General features: G+C 13.2%; 2 protein-coding genes across 2 annotated transcripts, besides 80 other annotated features; one reads left to right on the forward strand and one right to left on the reverse strand. All coding sequences in view use genetic code 6, as the record gives it.

The window, feature by feature from the left end:
• Positions 1-285: 285 nt before the first annotated feature.
• Positions 286-324: a microsatellite.
• Positions 325-511: 187 nt separating this feature from the next.
• Positions 512-551: a microsatellite.
• A 238-nt stretch (positions 552-789) lies between these two features.
• Positions 790-834: a microsatellite.
• Positions 790-836: a microsatellite.
• Positions 793-856: a microsatellite.
• Positions 857-1,552: 696 nt separating this feature from the next.
• Positions 1,553-1,580: a microsatellite.
• A 147-nt stretch (positions 1,581-1,727) lies between these two features.
• Positions 1,728-1,776: a microsatellite.
• Positions 1,777-2,773: 997 nt separating this feature from the next.
• Positions 2,774-2,817: a microsatellite.
• Positions 2,818-3,008: 191 nt separating this feature from the next.
• Positions 3,009-3,063: a microsatellite.
• Positions 3,046-3,107: a microsatellite.
• Positions 3,058-3,110: a microsatellite.
• A 372-nt stretch (positions 3,111-3,482) lies between these two features.
• Positions 3,483-3,531: a microsatellite.
• Positions 3,532-4,081: 550 nt separating this feature from the next.
• Positions 4,082-4,330: a microsatellite.
• Positions 4,223-4,313: a microsatellite.
• Positions 4,331-4,352: 22 nt separating the features above from the next.
• Positions 4,353-5,425, forward strand: IMG5_101450 (hypothetical protein; the record flags this gene model as incomplete). Its single annotated transcript, XM_004035269.1, has 1 exon — positions 4,353-5,425. A coding segment is annotated over one exon (612 nt), but the record flags the coding sequence as incomplete, so codon positions are not given.
• Positions 5,223-5,292: a microsatellite.
• A 401-nt stretch (positions 5,426-5,826) lies between the features above and the next one.
• Positions 5,827-6,337: a microsatellite.
• Positions 5,863-6,043: a microsatellite.
• Positions 5,882-6,028: a microsatellite.
• Positions 5,903-6,007: a microsatellite.
• Positions 5,924-5,982: a microsatellite.
• Positions 5,954-6,337: a microsatellite.
• A 13-nt stretch (positions 6,338-6,350) lies between these two features.
• Positions 6,351-6,403: a microsatellite.
• A 548-nt stretch (positions 6,404-6,951) lies between these two features.
• Positions 6,952-7,014: a microsatellite.
• Positions 7,015-7,470: 456 nt separating this feature from the next.
• Positions 7,471-7,526: a microsatellite.
• Positions 7,481-7,528: a microsatellite.
• Positions 7,529-7,885: 357 nt separating this feature from the next.
• Positions 7,886-7,941: a microsatellite.
• Positions 7,942-7,951: 10 nt separating this feature from the next.
• Positions 7,952-8,026: a microsatellite.
• Positions 7,969-8,028: a microsatellite.
• Positions 7,969-8,036: a microsatellite.
• Positions 7,999-8,039: a microsatellite.
• A 9-nt stretch (positions 8,040-8,048) lies between these two features.
• Positions 8,049-8,096: a microsatellite.
• A 45-nt stretch (positions 8,097-8,141) lies between these two features.
• Positions 8,142-8,433: a microsatellite.
• Positions 8,434-8,473: 40 nt separating this feature from the next.
• Positions 8,474-8,520: a microsatellite.
• Positions 8,521-9,365: 845 nt separating this feature from the next.
• Positions 9,366-9,404: a microsatellite.
• Positions 9,405-9,516: 112 nt separating this feature from the next.
• Positions 9,517-9,578: a microsatellite.
• Positions 9,579-9,665: 87 nt separating this feature from the next.
• Positions 9,666-9,726: a microsatellite.
• Positions 9,673-9,755: a microsatellite.
• Positions 9,675-9,759: a microsatellite.
• Positions 9,679-9,757: a microsatellite.
• Positions 9,681-9,758: a microsatellite.
• Positions 9,697-9,758: a microsatellite.
• Positions 9,703-9,763: a microsatellite.
• An 11-nt stretch (positions 9,764-9,774) lies between these two features.
• Positions 9,775-9,825: a microsatellite.
• Positions 9,826-10,716: 891 nt separating this feature from the next.
• Positions 10,717-10,753: a microsatellite.
• Positions 10,754-10,941: 188 nt separating this feature from the next.
• Positions 10,942-10,999: a microsatellite.
• Positions 10,947-11,015: a microsatellite.
• Positions 10,949-11,017: a microsatellite.
• Positions 11,018-11,029: 12 nt separating this feature from the next.
• Positions 11,030-11,087: a microsatellite.
• Positions 11,045-11,083: a microsatellite.
• Positions 11,088-11,806: 719 nt separating the features above from the next.
• Positions 11,807-11,861: a microsatellite.
• Positions 11,862-13,392: 1,531 nt separating this feature from the next.
• Positions 13,393-13,456: a microsatellite.
• Positions 13,424-13,486: a microsatellite.
• An 842-nt stretch (positions 13,487-14,328) lies between these two features.
• Positions 14,329-14,354: a microsatellite.
• A 461-nt stretch (positions 14,355-14,815) lies between these two features.
• Positions 14,816-14,898: a microsatellite.
• Positions 14,816-14,908: a microsatellite.
• Positions 14,909-15,807: 899 nt separating this feature from the next.
• Positions 15,808-15,879: a microsatellite.
• A 796-nt stretch (positions 15,880-16,675) lies between these two features.
• Positions 16,676-16,744: a microsatellite.
• Positions 16,677-16,780: a microsatellite.
• A 109-nt stretch (positions 16,781-16,889) lies between these two features.
• Positions 16,890-16,993: a microsatellite.
• Positions 16,909-16,969: a microsatellite.
• Positions 16,914-16,996: a microsatellite.
• Positions 16,980-17,036: a microsatellite.
• A 125-nt stretch (positions 17,037-17,161) lies between these two features.
• Positions 17,162-17,219: a microsatellite.
• Positions 17,220-17,568: 349 nt separating this feature from the next.
• Positions 17,569-17,606: a microsatellite.
• A 355-nt stretch (positions 17,607-17,961) lies between these two features.
• Positions 17,962-18,067: a microsatellite.
• A 332-nt stretch (positions 18,068-18,399) lies between these two features.
• IMG5_101460 (hypothetical protein) lies at positions 18,400-24,130 on the reverse strand (the record flags this gene model as incomplete). Its single annotated transcript, XM_004035270.1, has 18 exons — positions 18,400-18,421; positions 18,731-18,849; positions 19,017-19,319; positions 19,366-19,569; positions 19,866-20,015; positions 20,520-20,539; positions 20,758-20,847; positions 20,901-20,994; positions 21,281-21,370; positions 21,531-21,628; positions 21,798-21,974; positions 22,093-22,254; positions 22,322-22,825; positions 22,920-23,019; positions 23,073-23,185; positions 23,585-23,684; positions 23,920-23,999; positions 24,064-24,130. The coding sequence occupies 18 exons, from the start codon at positions 24,128-24,130 to the stop codon at positions 18,400-18,402; spliced, it is 2,493 nt and encodes an 830-aa protein (XP_004035318.1).
• Positions 18,459-18,485: a microsatellite.
• Positions 19,820-19,849: a microsatellite.
• Positions 19,821-19,862: a microsatellite.
• Positions 20,601-20,640: a microsatellite.
• Positions 20,852-20,896: a microsatellite.
• Positions 20,854-20,897: a microsatellite.
• Positions 21,218-21,269: a microsatellite.
• Positions 21,618-21,730: a microsatellite.
• Positions 21,676-21,753: a microsatellite.
• Positions 21,695-21,784: a microsatellite.
• Positions 21,700-21,784: a microsatellite.
• Positions 21,716-21,792: a microsatellite.
• Positions 22,867-22,918: a microsatellite.
• Positions 23,836-23,889: a microsatellite.
• A 205-nt stretch (positions 24,131-24,335) lies between the features above and the next one.
• Positions 24,336-24,384: a microsatellite.
• The last annotated feature ends 518 nt before the right edge of the window (positions 24,385-24,902 follow it).

A 24,902-nucleotide genomic window follows, 5' to 3' on the forward strand; every position in this document is an offset into this window, starting at 1 on the left:
ATATAACATTAGGATTAATAATACATATAAATGTAGCAAAAAAACGACAATTTGATTTAATTAATTGAAATGAAATAAAAAGAATAATAAGATTTTATAAATATGCAAAATATATTCTAAGAATAAATATAATAATTAAATTAATAAATAGAAATTAAAGAAAATAAAGTTCAAGAATATAAAAAATATATAAAAACTGATAAAGAATATTAAAATATTTAAAAATAAATCATAGAAAGCGAATAAATATAATAATAATTGTAAATTGTAAATATTTAAAAATAAAAATATATATTATTAAATATATATATATATATATATTATACATTAAGGAATTATAAGATAAACAATTAGTAATTTTATAATAATAATATGAAATATAAAAATTAAGATAAAAAGTTTATAAATATAATAATTTCCAATTAAATAATAATAAGAATAAATTATACTTAATTAAGAATTTCAATAAAAATATAAACAGTTTTAATTTGATAGGGCAGAACAAAAATTCTAATAAAAAACTTAAGAATATTAATAAATAAATTAAGAATTTGATAACATTTGCTCTGAATAAAATAAAAAATTAACGATTTACAATAAAAAATTGTATATTATGAGAATGAATAGTCTTAAAATAAATTGATTATTTCAAATCTTTAATAATAATTATAATAATATTAAGAAAATAAAAAAATTAATTTATAAAAAAAATAAAAAATTTCTGAATCTCAATAAAATAAGTCATTTTTATAATACTAGTAAATATGCAAATCTTTTGAAAATGATGTAAATTATAAATATATAATTATAAATATATATAATTATATATATATATATATATTTACATATATAATATTTCTAATACATTTTATTTTATAAATTAATATATTTTTATAATTTTTTATCTTAATTTTTTTTTTACAATAATAATTTAATTTACATATTTTTATATTATAAAGACTTATTTTAATAATTCTTATATTAATATTAATATATAACCTAATTCTATTAATTAAGATCAATTAGTATAATCTCCTCTTTAATAAAAACTAATCCATAATGAAAGTATTTTATCATCAAATAAATAAATAACATAAGATAATTAGTAAAAAAAAAACAATTAAATCTATATAAATTAACATATATTTTAAAAAAAGAAATATATCATTAATATAATATAAATTAAAGAATAACATAATTTCTGATTAATCATATTTAACATGTACAAAAAAATAAAAAAATCTCCTATTACAAAACGATACGAATTCAAATAATCTAAATGTCTCAAAATCAATTGAAAAACCTTTTAAATAATTAAATAATTAATCACCTTTATACAATCGAAAAATAGTTGAAAATTTAACTTAGTTTATTCCATCTTCAAATAAATTAAAAGATTGTCAATATAAAAAAAAAGTTGATAAATAAAGTATAAACCCTTTTTTCTAAAATTTTATTTAAAAACCTTCTTATAATAATAAATATAATACATAGAATAATAATAAAACATAAATAAATTCAAACACAATACAACCTAAAAAACCTTAAGTATAAAAAAAAAAAAAAAAAAAAAAAAAAAATATTTTAGAGAAAAAGAGTTTCTTCAATAAATTCTCCTTAAATGCATTTTTAACAAGAAAATTTATTAAATAATGAATAAAATAAAAAAATTTACAATTCAAACATTATAGTTTAACTAGGCTAAATTTTATAACCTTCATAAAATCTTTAATAATAACAATAAAATGAATAATAATAAAAAATTTAATAATAATATTATAATAGTGTCAATAATAATAATAATTCAGTAAGTTCTACTAGTAATTCAAATATACCTAGATATAAAGGCGAAAGATTAGGCAATTTAAGATAAGGAAGAGGCCGATGTTATTATCCTAATGGAGAAATATATGAAGGAGATTGGAAAAGTGACAAAGTAAAAAATATATAATTTTTTTTAAAAAAAAATTATTAAATATATTATTAGAGACATGGATATGGAGTTTTAAAAGACTAAAATGGGGAAATATATAATGGAGAATGGAAATTTGATTTATATCATGGATAAGGAAGATTAAGAAATAAAAATTCTGAGATTTTAAATAAGGAATTCGATTTAAAAAATTTTGAAAATTTAAAAAACTATTGGATATGTTATAGTGGAGAATTTAAAAATCATTCCTTAGATGGAATAGGTACATTAATATTATCAAATGGAGAAAAATTTATGGGAAGTTTTTAAGGAGGAAATATACATGGGGAAGGGACATTTTATAAAAAAAATGGAAATATAGAAATAGGCTTTTGGTAAAATAATAAATTTATTGTAAAATTATGAATATATAATTGTTTAAAATATATATATATATATATATTTATTAAATAAAAATTATTATCTTATAATAAATTAAAAAAAAAAAAAAAAAAAAAAATTAAATATATTATATATATAATATATAACTTTTATAATATTTATGTATATATATAATATAAAAGTAATATTTTTAATTATTTATTTATAATAATTTGTATTTAAAAATATTTAAATAAAACTCTTATTATTATTTTAAAATTAAATTATTGCTTTGTTTAAAAATTATTAATTATTATATTACTAAAGTATAATTATTTAAAAATTTAATATTTGTTAATAAGGGAAGTATTATTCTTAAAAAAAAAAACAAAAAAATTAGTAAATAAAAATTTTCATATTTTTGTAATTAAAATATTCTTATAATTTCTAATAAGTATACTAATTTGAATTAATTTAAATAATTATTATTATAAAATTAATTAATAATAAAATTATTTATAATATATGTAACTATTTTTAAAAAAATTAATTAACATTAAATATATTTAAAATATATTTCTTATAAAATTTTTAACATATATGATATAAATTATTATAAAATAAAATTTAAAATATTCAAACAAATAATTGGAAATAAAAAAATAAATAGAATTTTAAATTGTCTACTATTATATATAATTTATTATTTTATATAATAAATACATATTATTAATATAAAATTTAAAATATTAATATAAATAATAATATATATTTATATATATATATATATATATATATATTTATATATATATATTTAATAATCAAATATTTCATATTATTTAAAAAAATATTATTTTTAATGTTTTTAATTTATAATTATATATTTTTATATTTATTTAAATTAATTCTTTTTTAATTTATATTTATCTAAATTTTAAATATAATATAATTTTTTCGTCATTTATTTATTATATTTTTAAAATTTTATTTATATTTAAATATTAAGTGTTATTTAATAATTTAAATGTCTAAATATTTATTTATATTATAAATACATTATGTTTCTTTATATTTAATTTATATTTTTAAATTAAATAAAATAATATAAAAAAATAGATTTTTATTTCACATCTAATTTTATAATATAATAAAAAAAAATTTTAAATATAATATCTAAAAATATATAAACATATATATTTACATATATACATTTATATATATTTATTATTATATTTATTTCAATTTAAAAAATTAATTAATCTTACAAATTCTTCTATTTAATCATTATTTTTAAATATGAATTTATTACTAACTATTTTTGCTAATATATTAAACAATCCCCCATTTGGTTAAATTACCTCAACTTCGAATCCTTTTCCTTTTCTAACTATAACATTATATAAACTAATAGAAAAATCAGGATCATAAATATCAAATCCATAATGCTCTTTTTACTATTCTCTATCTTTTAAATTAAAACAATGTAAATAATTATCTACAGTAATAACTAATAGACTTTCTATAAATTATCCTTTTTTTTATTCACGGAATGCCCTAAAATCTTTTATTAAAAGTGCTCTATTATCAAAATTTTGTATGTTAAAATTTTCGAAAAAGGGAAATACTTCTTCTTATAAAATTTCCTATTATTCTCGTTATATACCTAGTTATTCTTTCAAAAATTATAAATGGTTTTATTCAAAAATGTCCTCTGGACATATTTTGATATTTTCATAATTTTCTTCTTTTTAATTTTATTAAAAAAAAAATTGTTAATTTTTCCAAATATTTTCTTTATTTTTTTCTTCATTTTTTTCTTCTTTTTTTTCTTCTTTTTTTTCTTCTTTTTTTTCTTCTTTTTTTTCTTCTTTTTTTTCTTCATTTTTATCTCCTTTTTTTTCTTTATTTTTTTCTTCTAAATTTTCTTCATTTTTTTCTTCTTTTTTTTCTTCTTTTTTTTCTTCTTTTTTTTCTTCTTTTTTTTCTTCTTTTTTTTCTTCTTTTTTTTCTTCTTTTTTTTCTTCGTTTTTTTCTTCTAAATTTTCCTTGTTTTTTTTTTAAAAAAAATAAATAAATTCTTCTTCTTCTCTTTTTAAAATTTCTTCAATTTCTTCCGTATTTTTCCTCTAATAAAATTCATAAAATTTCTCTTTATATATTCTAATTCCTTTTTAAATACAAGAAAGTCTTCTTTATAAAATATCTTCGCTTTCTCTCCAAAAAAATACTATTTTTTTACCCAAATCCCTTTATTTTTCCTTTTATTCTTCCGCATTTCTTAAAAAACTCAATTAAATTAAATATAAATCTTTTGGATCTTCTTAAATTCTTTTATATCCACTTTTTGGTGTACTCTAATTGAAAACTTAAGCCACTAATCCACTTTTTCTGGACGTAATAAAGTTTATACTGGCCAAATTTTTCTTCAAATTTCGTATTTCATCCAGAATTTTATCCAAAGCAATTTTAGTATCTTACAAATTCTACACTAAGAGCTCCTTTAAGATATTATTTTAGATAAAAAATGCAAATTTAGATACATTTATAGAATGTTAGAAAGAAATTTAGTCTAAAGTTTCAAAAGAAGTTACTAAATCTTAAAATAGATCATTTTTTTATTAGACTAGATTTATTTTAGGTACTAAAGTATTTGAATAAGCCAATTCTTATTGAAGTTTTCTTTAAAAATAATTTATTAAATTTTATAAAATTTATTCCGAAAAATTTAATTTTTTAAAAATTTCTGAAAAAATCCTTTCAATTAAAGAACGTTAAAAATTCAAAAAAACAGCCCGAAATTCGTCCCATTCTTTTAAATTTTGTAAGTTTTTCCTTTTTCTATCTATAGAAGTTTAATTTATCATTTCATATTCAGAAATGAGTCCATATTTTTATTCTTAAAATGTAAATTCTTATATTAAATTTTCTTTATTTTCCATATTTTATTTACTTGATTCTATGTTTTCCTATTTATTACTTACTTCCATATTTTCTATATTAAAATTTTAAATTGTTTATTCTTTTAAAGATTTTTAATATTCCAATGGTTCAAAATCTTTTATTGGACTTGGTTATTTTATTATATTTTAGTTTGAAATATATTATATTTATAGGTCTTCTTATGTATCGAAGGGGTTTTTGGATGTTATTTAATGATTTTGTGTGATATCTTATAGGTTATCTATTATATTCATATTTTTTATTTTTTAGGAAAAAAAATAAAAAAAAGAAGTTTTTTAAGATTTTTTTTATATATATATAAATTAGATTATTTTTTATTATATACTTTTTGTGTGAGAATTTAAAAAAAAAATTTTTTTAACAAAAAAAAAAAAAAAATTATTGGAAAAATATGTTTTTTTTTTTTTTTTTATACTGATTTATTTAATTATAATATAATTTTTTTTTTTTGTAATAAAAGTTGCTTTTTAATTAAATTCAAATATTATTTTTAAATTATATAATATAGAAGAATTGTTGTGATATTTTTTATTCATTTTTCATAGACTTTATTATAAGTTTTGTTAAATATTCTAATTATCAATTTAAATATTCTAATTATCAGTTTCAATAACTTAATGTTCACTTTAAATAACTTAATTTTCAATTTAAATAACTTAATTTTCACTTTAAATAAACTAATATTCTCTTTAAATAACCTAAATAACCTAATGTTCACTTTAAATAACTTAATTTTCACTTTAAATAACCTAATATTAACTTTAAATAAACTAATTTTCACTCTAAATAGTCATATTTTCAATCTACATAGTCTAATTTTCGTTTTAAATAGCTTTATTTTCGCTTTAAATAGCTTTATTTTCACCTTAAATAGCCTATTTTTCACTTTAAATAACTTAATTTTCACTTTAAATAACTTAATTTTCACTTTAAATAACCTAATTTTCACTTTAAATAACTTAATGTTCAATTTAAATAACCTAATTTTCACTATAAATAGCTTTATTTTCACTTTAAATAACTTAATGTTCACTCTAAATATTCAAATTTTCGCTTTAAATAGTCTAATTTTCGCTTTGAATATTCTAATATTAATTTTAATTTATTTTCTAACTTTCACTTTAATTTGTTTTCTAGCTTTCACTTTAAACGTAATCTTAAATTTACTAAATTTAATTAATAACGACTTTTCTTTTATATAAAATTTAATAGAAAAATAAATATATATATATAAATACTTTCTCTATATTTCTTATTCATTGTTCTGAATATCTTTTCCAATATTATATTTTTCATTTTTTACGATTTTTTATAATTCTTTTATATTTAAAGAGTTATAATATTAATTAGTGTCTATATAATAAAAATATAAGTTATTAATAAAAAAATAAGAAATATCAACTTTTTTCTTAATTCTTTTCTAAGTAAAGTTCTTTTAATATTTTTACTAAAGCATTTCTTTAATCTTTTTTAATATTAAATAATTTCATAAAAGGAATATCTATATAATTATTTTAAAGAAACTCAGGTAAATCTATAATTTATTAATAAAACTTTAAAGTCTCTTATTCAGAGTTATCATTATATTCAAAATTTTGATCTTTATTTTTTAAACATTTAAAAATTTGATTTTCAGGATCTATAGAATAAGCCAAATTTTTCAAATAATTAATAGGCCAATCACTAAATATTAATAAATATATATATATATATATATATATATTTTTTATATATTTATATATACGTATTTATATATATATTTTATTAATTTAATTTATTTACATTTATGGATTTAGATATTAATAATGTATTTTTATAAATTAAAATATTTCATCTTTTTTTAAAAAAATATTATCAGGACAATTTATTATTTTAGATCTTAAAGGAACTTATTTTATTTTTATAATTTAAAACAAATATAGAGATATAATTATAATTACATTTTTAATATATTAAAGCTTATTTATAAAGCCAAATAATAGAAATATACCCAAAAGGAGGTAAATAATAATTGTTATCTTCAAGTTTCTTATATAATTCTATAGGACTTCCTATTTATAAAATAAGTTAGGAAATAGTTATTTTTTTTGATATTTATTAAATTTTATTTTCTTTTTAATTATTTATTTCTTGTCCTTATATTGTATATTTATTTTATTTCAAATCATATTTCTATATGATTTTTTATTCTAATAAATTTAAATAGTTTTGATTTTTTTATATTTCTTATTATTATTTATTTTCTTATAATTATTATAATTTTTATTATTATAAAAATGTTGAATTTTATTAAATATTTTTATTTTCTTGTTCATTTTGTTCAGTTTTTATTTTTTTTTATAAATTTGGTTAGTATTCATTATTAGTTATTTAATTAGAATTTAAAGTATTATTTTTTATTATAAAGATTTTTCCTTTTTATTTTTTTTTTTAAAAAAATAAGTATTTTTAGAATATTAATTTTATATATTATTCTGTTTTTAATTCAGAAATATTATTTAATTAATTTACTTAATTTTGATTTAAAAATTCTAAAAATATACTTAAGTCTTTGATATTTTTTTCACATTATTTATTTATAATTTATTATTGAAATCCTTTTTTATCCATTAATATTATGAGAAAGAAAAAATAAATTATTTGTTTATAAATTATATATATAAATTATTTATTTAAAAAATATATATTTATTTGATATTAAAAGAAAATTAATAATAATATTATTTAAATTTAAAATAAAATTATTTATAATAATATTTAACTTTATAATAATAAATAATTTTATTTAAAAATAGAATATATAATTATATTAATTTTTGAATATATAATAATTTAACATTTTTTATTTTTTATAATTTAAAATTAATTATAATATGAATATTATACTTATATATATATATATATATATATATATATATATATATATATAGTANANATANANATATATATATAATATATATATATATATATATAATAATTAATTAATTAATAANATATATATATATTATTATATATATATATATTATTTATTTATTAATTAATTAATTAATATATATATATATATATATATATATATATATATATATATATATATATATATATATATAAAAAAGACATATATTATATATAAGTATTATTAGTAAAGAATATTTTATATATATATATATATATATATTATAATTAATTTTCATTAAATAATTTTAATTTCAGGATTAAGTATTTTATTATTATTTATATTTCTCTATTTTTATTAATTATTTTTATTATAATATATATTATGTTTAGTTTTTAAATGATTGTTTAAGCAAGATTTTTATTCATAATTTTTATAGCAATTTTAAAATGTACACTTTTTTTAAAAAAAAATAAAATAAAATAAATTATTAATTTAAAAATATTTTTACTTAATGTATTTTTTTTTCATTTTAAAATTAATTTTTATGTTATTTTTTTTCAAAACTATTCTTTTTTTTTTCAATTAACATTTACTAATAATTTATAATTTATTATATATAAATAATATTAATATAATATATATTTTATAATTTAAACACAAACACAATAATATATTTTATTTTTTACTTCCAAATTATTCAATTGACTATTTAATTATTCTTTATCGTTTATTAATTAATTAATGACTAAAAAAATATTATTTTATTAAGTAAATATATAATTAATTATCATATTTTGGTCAATATGACCTATATTTAATATCATAAGTTTTATAATTTTTTATTTTTTCTTACTTTAATTATTTTGAATATATAACTGGTTATTTTAATAAGGATATTATAAAATTTGTTATAAATATTCAGGTTATTAAAATATTTTTTAAAGTAAACTTAATGAATCCATTATTTTTATTTTTTACTTTGTATAATAGCTAATTATTAATATTTTTATTATTTTAATAATTTTTTTTGTTTTTAGTGTTTTAAATTGCTATATATATATAATTTTTTTATATATTAATTATATATTATAAAAGTTTTTTTTAGAAATTTTATTGATAAAAATATAAATTAATCAACTTTTAAATTTCAATATAATAATAAAAATTCTTCTACTAAAATACCTTTGTAATTAACAAAATTTTATTATATTAATTTTTTTAATAAAAATATTATATTTTTAAAAATAAATTTATTAAATTAATAAAAAAAGGATAATAATCATTTATTTTTATTTTAAAATAAAAAAATATGTTTTATTCTAAATATTATTTATTTTTAAAAAAAATTACTAAAAATTATTAATATTTTATTATATTTTTATTTATTATAATTTAATATAATTACTATATTTATTTATATCATATTTTATATATAAAATAATAATAATTTAAAAATCTCTTTATTTATATTTTTTTCTTTATATATAATTTAAAATAATAAAGAGTTTATAATTTTAAAATTATATATATAATAAAAAAGATAAATAATAATAAAAATAAAATAATATAAAATAAAATATTTATAAAAAATATAAAAATAAAAAAATATTTATTGATTTATATAAATATTAAAAAAAAAAAAAAAAATTAATAATAAAAATTAAAAAAATAAAAAACCAAATTCAAATGTAATAGCTTTTTCAACCCGAGAATCTACTTATCTAATATTATTTATAATACTTATAAATTATATAAAACCCTCTATAATCTAATATATAATAATAACTATTATAAACTCTTCCTATATTATTACAATAACCATAAAATAATCATAAAGAAATTCAATAAAATCTTTAAAATACTTACACAAATGAATAAGAGAAACTAACAATAGGTTAATTATTATATTTAATATAAAACAATAGTCAAAACAATGTAGACTAAAAATAGCAAAAAAATAAAAAAGCCATAATATTAATTCTTTAAAAGAAAAAAATATAAAAAAAACAACAAAAATATTATTCATATAAACTTTACAAAAAACTTATTAAAATAATTCAGAAGATATATAGAATTATACCATAAATAAAATATCGAATTATACTAATAAGTTTAATAAGATTTTAAAAAATCAACATTTAATAATTATCTTTTGGTTCATTTAATGACTCATCCAATAATTTCTTAATACTTTTAAATGTTTGTTGATGGACCGGCTTAAAAATGGGTAAAGGAATAAACTAGACTGAAAAAATAAGAATAATAATTAGAGCTTATTGAAATATGTCGATAAAAACTATTCCACAAAATTAAAGTAAAGAAAGACTTTTTAGAAAATAATAAAAATTAATTAATTTATGATGAAAAAAATTAATAATAAAAATACAAATAAAATAATTAAATAGAAGAATCAGATTGCTCATTTAATGAAAAAAAAAAAATTCTTTATAAAATACTTAAATAGGATTGGAATTTAAAAAAAAATGAAAAAAAAAAAAAAAAAAAAAATTAAAGATTCTTTATTTTATTATATATATAATTAATAATTTAATTATTTATTTATTATTATAAATATATATATATATATATATATATACATATATTATTGTAAATTAAAAAAAAAATATATATATAAATAATTTGATAAAATTTTATATTGTTATATGTATTATAAAAAATATTAACCTTTTATTATTTTGTTTTAAAAACTAAATATATATTAAAAATTTAATTATTAAAATTAAAATAATAAGAAAAATATATAATCTTTTTATATTTATATTTCTAAAACAATAAAAATATATTTAAATATAAATATATATATATTTAATATTATATATTAAAATATAAAATTAAATATATATAATTTTTTTTTTATATTTAATAATATAAAAATATTTTTTAAAAAATACTATATATTTTTTAAAATACTAAAAAAAAAAATTTAAATTTATTTTATATTTATTTATAATAATATTTTAAATATTATTAGTTTTTATTTAAAAAAATTTTTTTTGTCTTATATACTATCTATTATTAATTTAATATTATTTTATTTTCGTTATTAAAACTAAAATTATACATAAATCAAATTATTTTAAAAATATCCTTTTATAATTTATATATTTCTTATAATTTTTTTTTTTAAATTATCCTTATTATATTTATAGATCTTATATTTTAAATTTTTTAAACTTTGTAATAATTATTATATGTTTTTTATACATAAATATATTTATCTTTTTATATTAATTTATAAAGATATTTTTTATATATTTTTATATTTTTGTTATATTATAAGTATTTAATTAATTTTTTTTATATTAAAAGTTTTAGAAACATCAAATTTAAGAATTAAATTAAAAATTTTTAATAATAAATTCTATTTTTCTTAAGTTTTTAATTCTAATATCATTTAATTCATATTAAATTAGATAAAGATTTAATTTCTTTTATATTATCAATCAATATTTAAGATAATGTAAATAATTAATCAAATTTAATTTATTTTATAGTATTCGAAAGGAAACAATCGTTAATATCATTTATTTTAAATTTAATTAATGAATTGATATATTATTATTTATCATACAAAATAATTATAAAAAATGCGATAAATAATTAAAAATTCTTTTAATTTTTTTTTAAATTAAATTTATATATATTTATATATATAAAATAAATATATAATATATATATATTTTTATATATTTTTATGTATGTATAAAAATTATTACATAAAATATTTAAAAATTTAAAAAATTAAAAATAATATAAATATATCTAAATATATATTTTAAAAAAAATTAATATTTTTTTTTATAAAAAACATTTTTGTATTAATTGTTATTTTATAAAAAAAAAAAAATATAATAATTTATTTATATATTTATAGTATTATTTAAATTAAAAAATAAATATATTATTAATTTTTTTTTAAAACAATAATTAATTCAAAAAAAATTATTATTATATAAAAATATAAATAAAATATATAAATATTTATTTATATATTATTATATATATTTTTATAATACTAAATTTCCTTTTTATTTATGGTCTATTAAATACTCTTTTTATATGTATTTTTATAGAAAATAATATAAATTAGTATAATAAATATATAAAATAAAAATGTTCCCTTTAATAAATTCAAACAATACTTAATAATTTTAATATTTATTAGATCCAAATTAATATTCATTTTATCCGATCTAAACTAATTACTCATATGATGCCCGTATATAAAGTCCATATATAAATTAATATGATTTTAATATTCATTTTTTGGAAAACAAAGACAAATATTTAGCAAAATGGAATTAATTTGGGATAAATTCATTAAGCCCATTTTAAAATACTTAAAAAATGGTTTTACCATAAATAAATTAAATAAGTATGCCTATTTAAAATTGGGAAGAATTTAAGCATGATGCTTTTAAAATGATAAAATAAAAAAATGCATTCGCCTAAAGGGCAAATTATTAAATAAAGCTTCTCGATATTATAAAAGAAAAAGGAGATGATTGGTTAAAAGAAAAGTATATAGAAAAAAAATAATAATATAAAAGCTAAAATAAAAATTAAATTAATCAAAGAATTAATATTGCAATTTAAGACTACAGAGATTTCCAAAATGATTACTATAATTTGCCAAAAAAAAGAAATATATAATGAATTATTATTAATATATTTTTTTTTTAATAAAAATTATTATTTGTAAATATCATATATATATATTAATTTTATTAATTAAAATAAAACATTAATTTATAAATTATAAATATATATATATATATATTTACTTCTTTTCATTTAATTTCTTATATATTTTTTATTAATTTTTAAAATCCATAATTTATTGCAAATCCTGCTGTAATCATAATAGCTGATACATATATAGCATTCTTAATATTAAATATTTTACCTTTATTTGATTTTTAAAACTATTATCTATAATCTAAAAGTCTTCCAAAAATTAAAGGATGCATACATGAACTTTTTTATTTTTTTATTTTTTTAAATAAAAAATATTACTCAATTGGTAAACTATATTTTTAATAAATAGTATTAAAATGATATTTTTATTCTAATTTTATAGCAACTTAAAAAATTTCATTGAAATTAATTTAAATTTTATTAAGATTATCACTTTAATAATATTAAAAAACAATACCAACCTAAAAAAATAAAAAAATAAAAAATATAAATGATAAATGAATATAATTAAAAATATAAGAAAATATATATATATATATATATATATATATAAATATATATATATATATATATATATATATATATATGTTTATATTTTATATATTTTGTTTATATTTATTTATACATTTTCCCCATAAGAATTTTCTAATTTTTTCATTAAATCCTTTTTAGTACAAAGAATTAAAGCTGCCGATAAATATGAAACTGAATATGGTTCAGATGATAATAAATAATCATAAATTCTTTAAATTTTTAAAATATCTTTAAATACATGAGCAAACCAAGTAAGAATCCAACTAATAGCGAACATTGGTCCATTTATTTATTCTAGAATATTTCCTAACTAAGGATCTTCATTATTCACTAGTTCTTATATTATTTTTAATTAAATCATTGCACTGTTTTCTAAAGGATATACTAGAGGATCTCTAAAGAATGTATTTGCGGCTTTTTATGTTAATTAAAAACCCATTTGAGTTCCAAACAAAATTAAAAATAAACTAGCCACATCATGATATCCTTAATAATAATTTAATTCTGGTTATTATTACATTAACCCTTCTAAAATTATGAAAAGTTATTTTTATTTTTTTCTCCTTTTTATTTATTTTTTATTATGATTTTTTGTATTTATATTACAATTTATCATATGGCAAATCTTTATAATCATCTAAATATGCAATAGATCTATTTACATCTTTTTATAATTATGAATGGTATTAACTTTTTTTTAATTTGAATCATCTATTTTTTTTTTTTTAATTTTATAAGTATTTATATTTAATTTATATAAACCCATTATTATTTAGCTTTTATTTTCAAATTAATCTTTTTTAATTCCTAATAGTAATTTCCAGGTTTTTTATCGTATTTCTTTTGTGAAAAAACCATATGTTTTTCCAATTTGCATTAATCGCTTATAATTTATACCCTTTTTTATTTTTTAGATATAAATATTTTTTTTTGTTTTATTTTTTTGTTTTAGATTTAGTATTTATTTATTTTTAGAAAAAAACTTTTAACTTCTTATTAGTTCAAAATATCTTGAATTTCTTATTAAATTTTTTATTCTTGGAATTACATATAATATAATTATTTTTTTCCTTTTTTGTATTAATTTTTTATTATATTCTTATTTTTTTGTTATTTATAAAAATAATTAATTTTAATTTAATCAAAAAAAATATAAATGACTTTTATAAATTTTACTATTTGAATTAGTGAAAATAAAAAAATTAAAAATAATAATAAATAATAATAAAATTATATTATTATTGAAATTAAATAAATAAAAAAAAAGTATTTAAATAAAAATTCACATATATTTAAGACTTTCTTAAATAGCTAATTATAACTACTCATCATCGTTTAAATTTTAATTATAATAATTATTATTTTAAAGGTAACCTTTCTATAATTAACTCGATTATCTTAAAGGAATTTACTATTTATTTCCAAGTTAATATTTATTTTCAATTTTTTATTTATTTCCAACTATTTATTTATTTTCGATTTGTTATTTATTTCCTATTTATTATATATATTAATAATAGGATTAAAATCATATTATTTTTTACTAAAAATCGGTTACTTTTATATATTACTTTATTATTATACATTTTTAATGAATATTTATTATTATTTATTTTCTTAATTTTTTTTACAATTAAATATTTTTTTTTAATTTTCAGTATTTCTAATCTATTTATTTTTTTATAAATTTTAATTAATTTTCTACTAATCATTTTATTTATTTTAAACAATAATTTTAAATTTTTAATCTCCTTCTTTTTTATAAGTATATTTCTTAGTTTACATATTATCGTAATATTCTTTAGTAGGTAATTAATCATCTAAAGAATGCATTTTTTTCATATTTATTTATTCATTTAAGTTATTTCTTTTAATTTATTAGCATATTTCAACTACATGTTTATCGAAATCTCTCAAAATTACATATTTATTACAATTTAAGCATTATTTAGTACGACTTCCGCAAGTTATTTCATGTTAAAAAATGTCTTTTAAGATTATATCTACATCACAATATTTACATTATATAGGTCTCATTTCACATTATTTTTAATGATTTTAAGAAGTAATATTTTTTTTGCATTTTAAGCATTGAAATTCAATATGAAATTCGCTTTTGTGGGTTTCTATGTCTTTTTTATCTAAAAATTCTTCACAAAGTTCACATTTTATTATGTTTCGGATACAATAAGCGATATGGAGATCAATTATTTCAATTGAAAATTAACGATTGCAATTTGAACATAATTATTCGGACATTTTTTTTATTATATTATTTATAAAAAGAATAATAATTAGATTAAACTTGTTTTTTTTTATAAATTATTGTATTACGTTTAAATAATATATAAAAAAAAAGTAATTTGTAATTTGTAATTTTAATTAATTTTTTTATTAAATGATGTATATATATATATTTTTTAATATAAATATATTAAAATGTATAATATATATTAATATATATATATATATATATTATTTATTCTATTAAAAAAGCCTAATTTCATTTAATAAATATAAAGCCAAATATAAAAAATCGAATTATATTTTTTATATTTTTCATCAAACAAATAAAAATAAAGCAATAAAATCTTCGTTTTACTAATACTATTTTTTATAAATTTTAAATACTTAATAATTTGAATAAAAAATTTAATATCGTCCTAGCTAAAGAGCCTAGAATATTCAAAAAAATGGACTAATAAGTAAAAGAATTTATTTATAATTTATTAAATATATAAGTTATTATTTTAATAGTGATTTTTTCTCTATCAAATGTCTTTACTATTATTAATATAGAATAGTATACACCCAGATTTTATACTGTTTATGAAAATCTAATAAAATATATATGAATAAAGTCGTAATTATAAAACCATATAATATTTTGAAAAATAGACTTGAATTAATAAAAATAGTTTCAAGATTGAAAAAGAAAAATTTAATAAATTTAATTTCGAAAAAAAAAAGAAGTATTAATCTAAAAAATTATAATTTAAAAAAATGTAGAAATATAAAGGTGTTAATAATTAATTTATGCTTACATAATAAAAAAATTGAAGCAAATAAAATAATTATACAAAATATACAATAATATAAAATATAAAAACATTAAAAAATTAATTTAAGTTGTGATTTAGAAAATTCTAAAGTTTCATAAAATGTATATTAAAAAAAAATAAAAGAATTTATAATTAAATTGTAACAAAATATTTCAAAAAAATATATGAAAAAATAAAATATTTTAATTAAAATAAGTTAAAATTATAAATAATATATAAATATAAAAAAATAAAGATATATATATTAAATTATAAAATATAATATTTTATATAAAATATGTATCATAAAAAAATGATATATAAATATATATATATTTTTTCATATTATATGCAAAATTAATATTTGTCTGCTTATTTTATTAGTTTATATATAAAAAATTATATTTTTTTTATACATAAAATACTTAAAAAATTAAGAAGATTAATAAAGTATAACATATTATTATATATATAAATAAATATATATATATATATATATATATAAATATATATATATATATATATTAATAATTAATATAAATATAAATAAATTTAATTTTATACATATATAAAATTTATTTTATAAATATATGTATTAAAAGTTAGTTTTTATGTAATATATTTTCAATTTTAAAATAATAAAACATTTTAGATTTTCTTAAATAGCAATTTATAATATATATTATTAAAATATATGTATTTTTTTTTTATAGATTATTTTATTTTATTTTTATTTTTTTATTTCTTTTTTAATGTTATATTTTTAATTTTTATTATAGGCTTTTTTAATTTTATTTTAGATATAATATTTAATGAAAGTCAACTTTTTCTTTTAAAATTATTTAATAATATTTATAATACTATATAATTTCAATAATTTAGTTTTTTTTTTTTTTTAATTTTTCTATTTATTTTTTTTATATGAAATGAGTATAAGTATATAAATAATTATAATAAATTATAATTTTATATTATAAATTTGATATTTTTTTATATAAAATATATTATAAAAATTATAAAATTAAATATTATTATTATTAATTAATTTTAATTTAATATAAATAAAAAGCTTTATAATATTTAAAAAAAGTATAAATTACTATATAATATAAAAAAACTCGAACATATATATATTTATTTATATATATATATATATATATATTATTATTTTACTTGTATTTCATTATTAAAGATTCATAATTTGCAAATTTTAAACTATTTTAAAAAAATGATAATATATAAAAAAAAATATATATTTATTTATTACTGTAATTATAAGGAATTTAATTATAAGATTAAATAATTGGGTTTAAACATTATGAATTATTAGGAATTTAGTTATTAGTATTTAAATTAGTTTATATTTAATTGCATTAAGAGTTAATTTATTAGACACTTTAAGGTAATTATTATTTTTCTAAATATGGTTAATAAAAGCAATTACTATTTTTTAAAGTGTCTTATTTTTATAATTATTATATATGATATTACTACTATTATAAATTATAATAAAAAGAATTATATTATTATTATATTTATTATTATTAATTTTATTATTATTATTAATATTAATAATATTATGATTATTATTATGATTATTATATTGATTATTATTATTATTATGTTTATCTTACAAATATTGGACAAGGAAAATTTTAATTATTTTTATCAGTATTATTAGTATTAATATTTTAATTATTTTTAATTTAATTTTCACTATTACTATTATTATGTATTATTTATGAGTATTAGTATTAGTCGAAATTATTAAAAACTTTATTTTTTATTAATTATTATTCATTTGTATTTATTAATTTTCTTTACATTTATTTAATTTTCTCTTATGATCATTTTCATCTGTATAGAGTTCTTTACTTTTTATGTTTTCCTCAATTTTAGTTTTTTTTGATTTTATAGTTTCTTAGTTATGTTTATTTTATTTTTTTAATTTAGAATCATTCTTCTTTTGTATATTTTCTATTAAAATTAAAAAAAAAAAATTTAAATAAACTTTAAAAAAAAAAAAAAAAAAAAAAAAAAATTTACATGTAAAATTTTCACTTCTAAGTAATTTTTCATTATAAAACTTATCATATTATTCCTAAAGTTATTAAATTTCTTAAATATAAGTATAGTTTTTACTATTTAATAAAGTATTTTCATATATAACACTCAAAACAGGATTTTCTGTTATTCCTAAAATATTAATAACCTTTTTTTTATATTATATAAAAACAAAATTTATAATACATATATATATTTATTTATTTTGTTAAAAAAAATTACTTTATTTTTAGTATTTAAATTATTAAACTTTCCAAAATCAATAAATAAGGCAATAATTTATTCTTTTTAAGGTTTTTTGATTATTTAACTTTCATCATTTTTTATTTATTAGCCATATTCTAATAATTAATTAAGAATTTATTTAAAAACATTATCAGAATCATTATTAATTACATTATTATTATAATATAATTAAACACATTTCGAGAATTTATAAGCTAAAAAGAATGGATTTTTAATCTTTTTTTTTTTGAATATATAAAAAATTAATTTAATTTTTTTATACTTTATTTCTTATATTAGCAGCTGTAAAATAATTAATAAATCCTTAAATATCATTTGATATTTCCTCACAAGACTAAAGCTTATCTTCGACTTTAATTTTAGTTAACTTTTTAGTAAATTAACATGGATCAAAAAAATCATAAAATGTTTTGTTTTTTTCACTTTATTTTGAAGATTATTTATCTCTAGCAGACTTTCTTGAATCTACAAATACAGCCGAAGATATTTTTGCCGAAATTATTTTAGGATGAAGATCATGTTCATTTTATATCCCTACAGCTAATACTAAATTAAATTTACTTCCCTTTATTTATATTATTTATTATTTTATTATTATAAAAAATTAATACTTAATTATTATATGATGTAGAAGAAAATTTCAAAGCACTAAAAGTAGCTAATCCATCTTCTAATAAGATTTTTGTTTATCCTAATAATCCTATATCGATTAAATGGAAATTCGATAAATCTTTAGTTTCGGCAGTTACTGCGAATATAAAGGCATATACATTTTTAGGAACATTTAAACTTTCGCCATTTTAATCTTAAAAAATCTTTTTTGTTGTTGTTTTTTTTATGTAAAAATTATAAATTTATTATAAAATAAACAAAAAAATTAATATACATCTAATTAAACACTAATACTAGGTAAAATCCAGCTTTTGTGCCAATTCCATCCATATTCTTAATCTTTAATAAAGCTTTTATCCATCCATATTTTTATCGCACATTTAAGTTAAGTTTGCTTCTTTATATTGTTTAATATATAAATAAAATATTATTATTAATAAAAAAATAAATTGCATATATTATAATAATAATATATTATATAATTATTATAATATATCACTTATGGATCAGTTAAGGACAAAGTTGGCTTGAAACTCCATAATATAGTACTAGTTGGGTTTTATTATTTAATTTAAGAACTACACGGTATCCATTCGAATTCATTATTGTTTTCTTGCATACTTTAATGCTCTTTTTACATGTTTTATCCCTTTATTAAAGAAAGAAATGATAATTTTTTATTTTGTATTTTTTTTTTTTAAAAAATAAAAAAATAAAAAAATTAAAGATTATATTAATATTAATAGTGTATATTTATTTATAATATGTAGTTTTTTGTTTTTTTACCTATTATATAGAGGAAACAACTCTTATTTAATAATTTTTTTTTTAATTAAGGTTTTTTCGTTCTTCTTCATTAATTTTAACTTAAAATTGGTTATTATCAATATTGGATTATTCGATTTATTATTATTATTAGAATTAAATTTATTCCTATAAATTCTCTTCGTTTTTAGTCATCTAAAATGAATTTATTTACTAATATGAGTTTTAATATAAATCTTATTATTATTACATTTTTTTTAATTTATATTATAAATAATTGAAATATTTAAAAAAAATTAAAATATTATTTTCTCTATTTTAAATCGTGACATTTTTGAATGATAATATATATAATAATAATATTAAAAAAAAGAGTATATAATATTACAAAAATTAAAATAATATATTCTGTTTTATTAATTTTATATTATTAATTAAAATTATTATATTTATTATAATATAAAAATAATTATATATTTTTGATTTTTTATATATATTTAATTTATTTACCTAAAAATTAAAAAACAATAATATAAAATATAAAATTATAGTAATATAATATACTATATACTTTTATTATTTTAATAAATGTAAGTACTTAATAGATCAAATTATTTTTTATGTACCTAATTTAAGAAATATAAAAGCAGCTATATGGAAAATAATACAACCTATTAATAAAATAATTAAACTTTCGTTTTAAGTTATAGGATAATCTATTAAAAAATAAAAAAAAATATAAAAATATAAATAAATGATATAAAATTACCATAATTATCAATAATTTTTCTTTATATATCATCGTAAATATAAATATCACCAAATTCAGCATTAGTTGTGGCAACAGTCATATAATAAAAAGGCTTATTAATATATTAAAAAAAAAAGTATGAAAAAAATTAATATAAATTAGAAACATTTTAAATATAAAAAAAAATATTCAATAATATAATATAATAAAATATAATATTAAATTATTTTATACATATTAATACTAAATATTTTTTTTAATAGAAAAATTAAAAAAAAAAAAAATATATTTAATTATTAATATTTATTCGATTATGTAAATAGATATATAAAAAAATATGTATATATATATATATATATATATATATATATATATATATATATATATTTTTTATTTACACTTATATATTATATCCAACTTGTATATTTTGAATTTCTACTTTAATCTGAATAAAAACCTCCAAATAATTAAAAAGGCATTAATAATGTCTTTATATTATAAGAAAATAAAAAATTAACTCATATATTTAATTAAAAAAGATTAATAAATTAAAAATTTTTATTTTTAATATAAATATTTTATTTTAATTTTATTTATTTAAATATATTTTTATTATAACAAATGTATATTTTATATTTTTATCTTTACTGGTAATAAAATTGAAACTATTTAAGGATTTTTAAATGCAGCTCCTCCAGCTAGACCTATTCCATTTCCAATCACACTCATTAGAATAAAAATTAATACTTATAAAAAAGAAAAATATTAAACATAAAAAACAAAAAATAATTTGTATAAAAATAAAAAAAATTTAAACATATAAAAATATAAAAATATAAATATATAAATTTATATAAATTATATAAATATATATATATTTATAAATATATATATAAATATATTTATATATTTTACAAAAAGTATTAAATGCTTTATTTTCAAATCCGACTGCAAAAAACATAATTACAGTTGAAAATATAGGATATATAATCACATAAGGTAATTCAACTAATAATTTTCCTACGAAATATGATGATACTCTATAAAAATTTGAATTTTCCTCTTTTAGAAATACTGACCTTTCTTTAGGGACTTTTTAAAAAGTAAATTTAATTTTAATATATATGCAAATATAAATAAAAAAATATAAACATATATAAAACATATTGAAAATTTTATATATATAAACTTAATTTTAATTAAAAAATACATATTATTGCTATAGTGGAAATAATATTACAAAATGTTTAAACCCCAAAAACATATATACATCCCATAGTTTATTATTACCAAATTTTCTATTCGTTTACACTTTAGTAATCTTTTTAAGCAGCTTTCCAGAAAATAGTACTTATTAATAATGAATTAAAAACTAATTTTTATATAAAGATTTCATATTTTATAATAATAATAATAAATAATAAATTTTATATTGATACTTAATAAAATAGTCTTTATTTTAAATAATTAAGGACACCTAATAAAATTTTAATAAGATCTTTAAGCTATTATACTAGTTTCGTAAAAAAAGGAATTTTTAGATATTTATTTAAAATTTATTTTGTTATAATTTCCTTTGAATTCTACTTCGTTTAATATTTACTATTCGATTTAATTTTAGTAATTTTAATATGTAAAAATGTCTTATTTGATATTCTTTTATTTTTATTTATTAACTAAAAATTCCATAAAAAAGTCGGAAGGATTACAATGTTAAGGATAATGAATTCCCTATTTTTTAATATATGGGACTATGTCTTAAGCCTTTCCTTAATATACAGTTTATCCATTCCTTAAAAGTATAAGTCTGTCTAATGAATTAAATATTTCACTACTAGGCTAATGAATTGTAAATATTATTGTTTTATGATTTTATTGACACATATCATTTAATAATTTTATTAATAAAAATGAGGTAAAACTATCTAAGCCTGATGTAGGTTCTTTAATATAAAAATTATTTATAAAAAAAAAAACATAAAATTATATATATATATATATATATATATATATATATATATATATATATATATATACCATCTAAGATTATTAATTAAGGATCAGTAACAAGTTCTACTCCGATATTTGTTCTTTTCCTTTCTCCTCCACTTATTCCTTTTAATAAAAAACCTCCTATCTATCAAAAACATATAAATATATTATATATTTTTGATTGTTTTATTTATTTACTATATTATTTTAGCAATTTTCTAATTTCAAACATTTTATGATTTATTCTACTTTTTCTTTTATTTACTTTTAGCATAAATTTAATTTTAATCTAGCTGCAAATGTAATCGTTTCTTTTAATTATTTTATATGAATAATACATAAATATTTAATATTTTATGTGTTTATATATTTTTTTTTAAACTAATTATATATTGTTTTTATAGAAAAATATCATAATATTTTTATATTTTTTTATCTATTGAATCAATAAATAATATTTAAAAGTAGATTTTAATTTATATTTTTATTTAAAAAAATATTATATATTTTAATTGAGATTAATAAAATTAAAGATAATATTTTTAAAAAATTATCTTTTAATAAATATATTAAATATAATTTATTAACAATAATATTATCTTGAAATAAAATTAAGATTTATAATTATGTTTAATAATTATTTTATATGATATTAATACATTTTTAAATATACATATAGATTATATTTTATTATATATATAATTTTTTACCTTTTACAGTTAAAGTCTCCATTAATATGTCATCTTAAAGAATAAAAGCAGCAACATTACTAAATTCTTAAGAATTATATTTATATTCATTTATGAATACCTTATTTAAATTATAATATAATTTAAATAATAATTTAGATTTATATCTATATATGTATATTAATATATATATATATTTCTTTTTATAAAATCAGATATATTAAATATATATTATTGTTTATATCTTTATAAGTGAAAATTTATTAAAAAAGTTTATTTATATATTTATTATATATTTATTTCATATGTATTTATATATTTTATTTTTTCTACAAATTTTTATTTAATTTTTATACTTATCCCTAAACATCAATTTTATCATTGCTTTTTTCTAATCTTTTTGTAATTAGGCTTAATAAAGTTGTTTTTCCAGCTCCTTTTTTGATAAGATTTTCATTTTAATTATTTTATTTATTTATTTATTTGAAATAAAATTAAACCTGATGGTCCCATAATAGCTAATGATTGACCTGCTTTAACATATCCTGTACAGTTTTATAATATCATTTAATTATTTTCGATTGCTTATACATTTAAATTTATAAATTTTAAGTCTATAAGCTTATCATTATCTAATAAAGGTTTATTTAAATTATTAATATCATAATTATTTTGGATTTTATTTTTATTCATTTTTTTTTTTTTATAAATTTAAAGAACTTGAAATATTAAATATATTTTTTAAATTATAATATTATAAATAATTATATCCTTTTTATTAAATTTTTATTTATTTTTATTATGTTTTTATTTAATTTTTAAAAATACATTAATTTAAGTTATTGTACAAATTATTATTTTTATTTAATTGATAGAAATAATTGTTTGTTATATATATTTTTTTTTTATATAAATTAATATAATGATTAATTATTCTTTTTTTAGATATTTTTTTATTTTATTTTTCATTAAATTCTATAATTATTCTTAAAATAATATAAGTTATAATAATTCATATTTTTTAAAAATCCAATAAATATAAATTTATATATATAAAAAAATAAAATCAATTTTATTTAAATAATCTAAAAAATATTCTAAAGAAATATATACGCAAAGAATCTAATTCTCATCAAACATTAATTTTCTTTCAACTATTCTTTTTTATATTATTATTGATAACTTATTTATCTCCATTTATCTTTTTATTTTGACTAGATATATTATTATTCTATTAAGCCTTTGTATTGTTATTATTATCATTTTTTTTTAAACTCTTTGCATTATTATTATTATTATCCTTTTTATCTTTATTAATCTTTCCAACAATACTAGAACC

Source organism: Ichthyophthirius multifiliis (genome assembly GCF_000220395.1).
Source record: "Ichthyophthirius multifiliis unplaced genomic scaffold scaff_1120509250848, whole genome shotgun sequence".
In the NCBI taxonomy this organism is placed as follows: Eukaryota; Ciliophora; class Oligohymenophorea; order Hymenostomatida; genus Ichthyophthirius; species Ichthyophthirius multifiliis.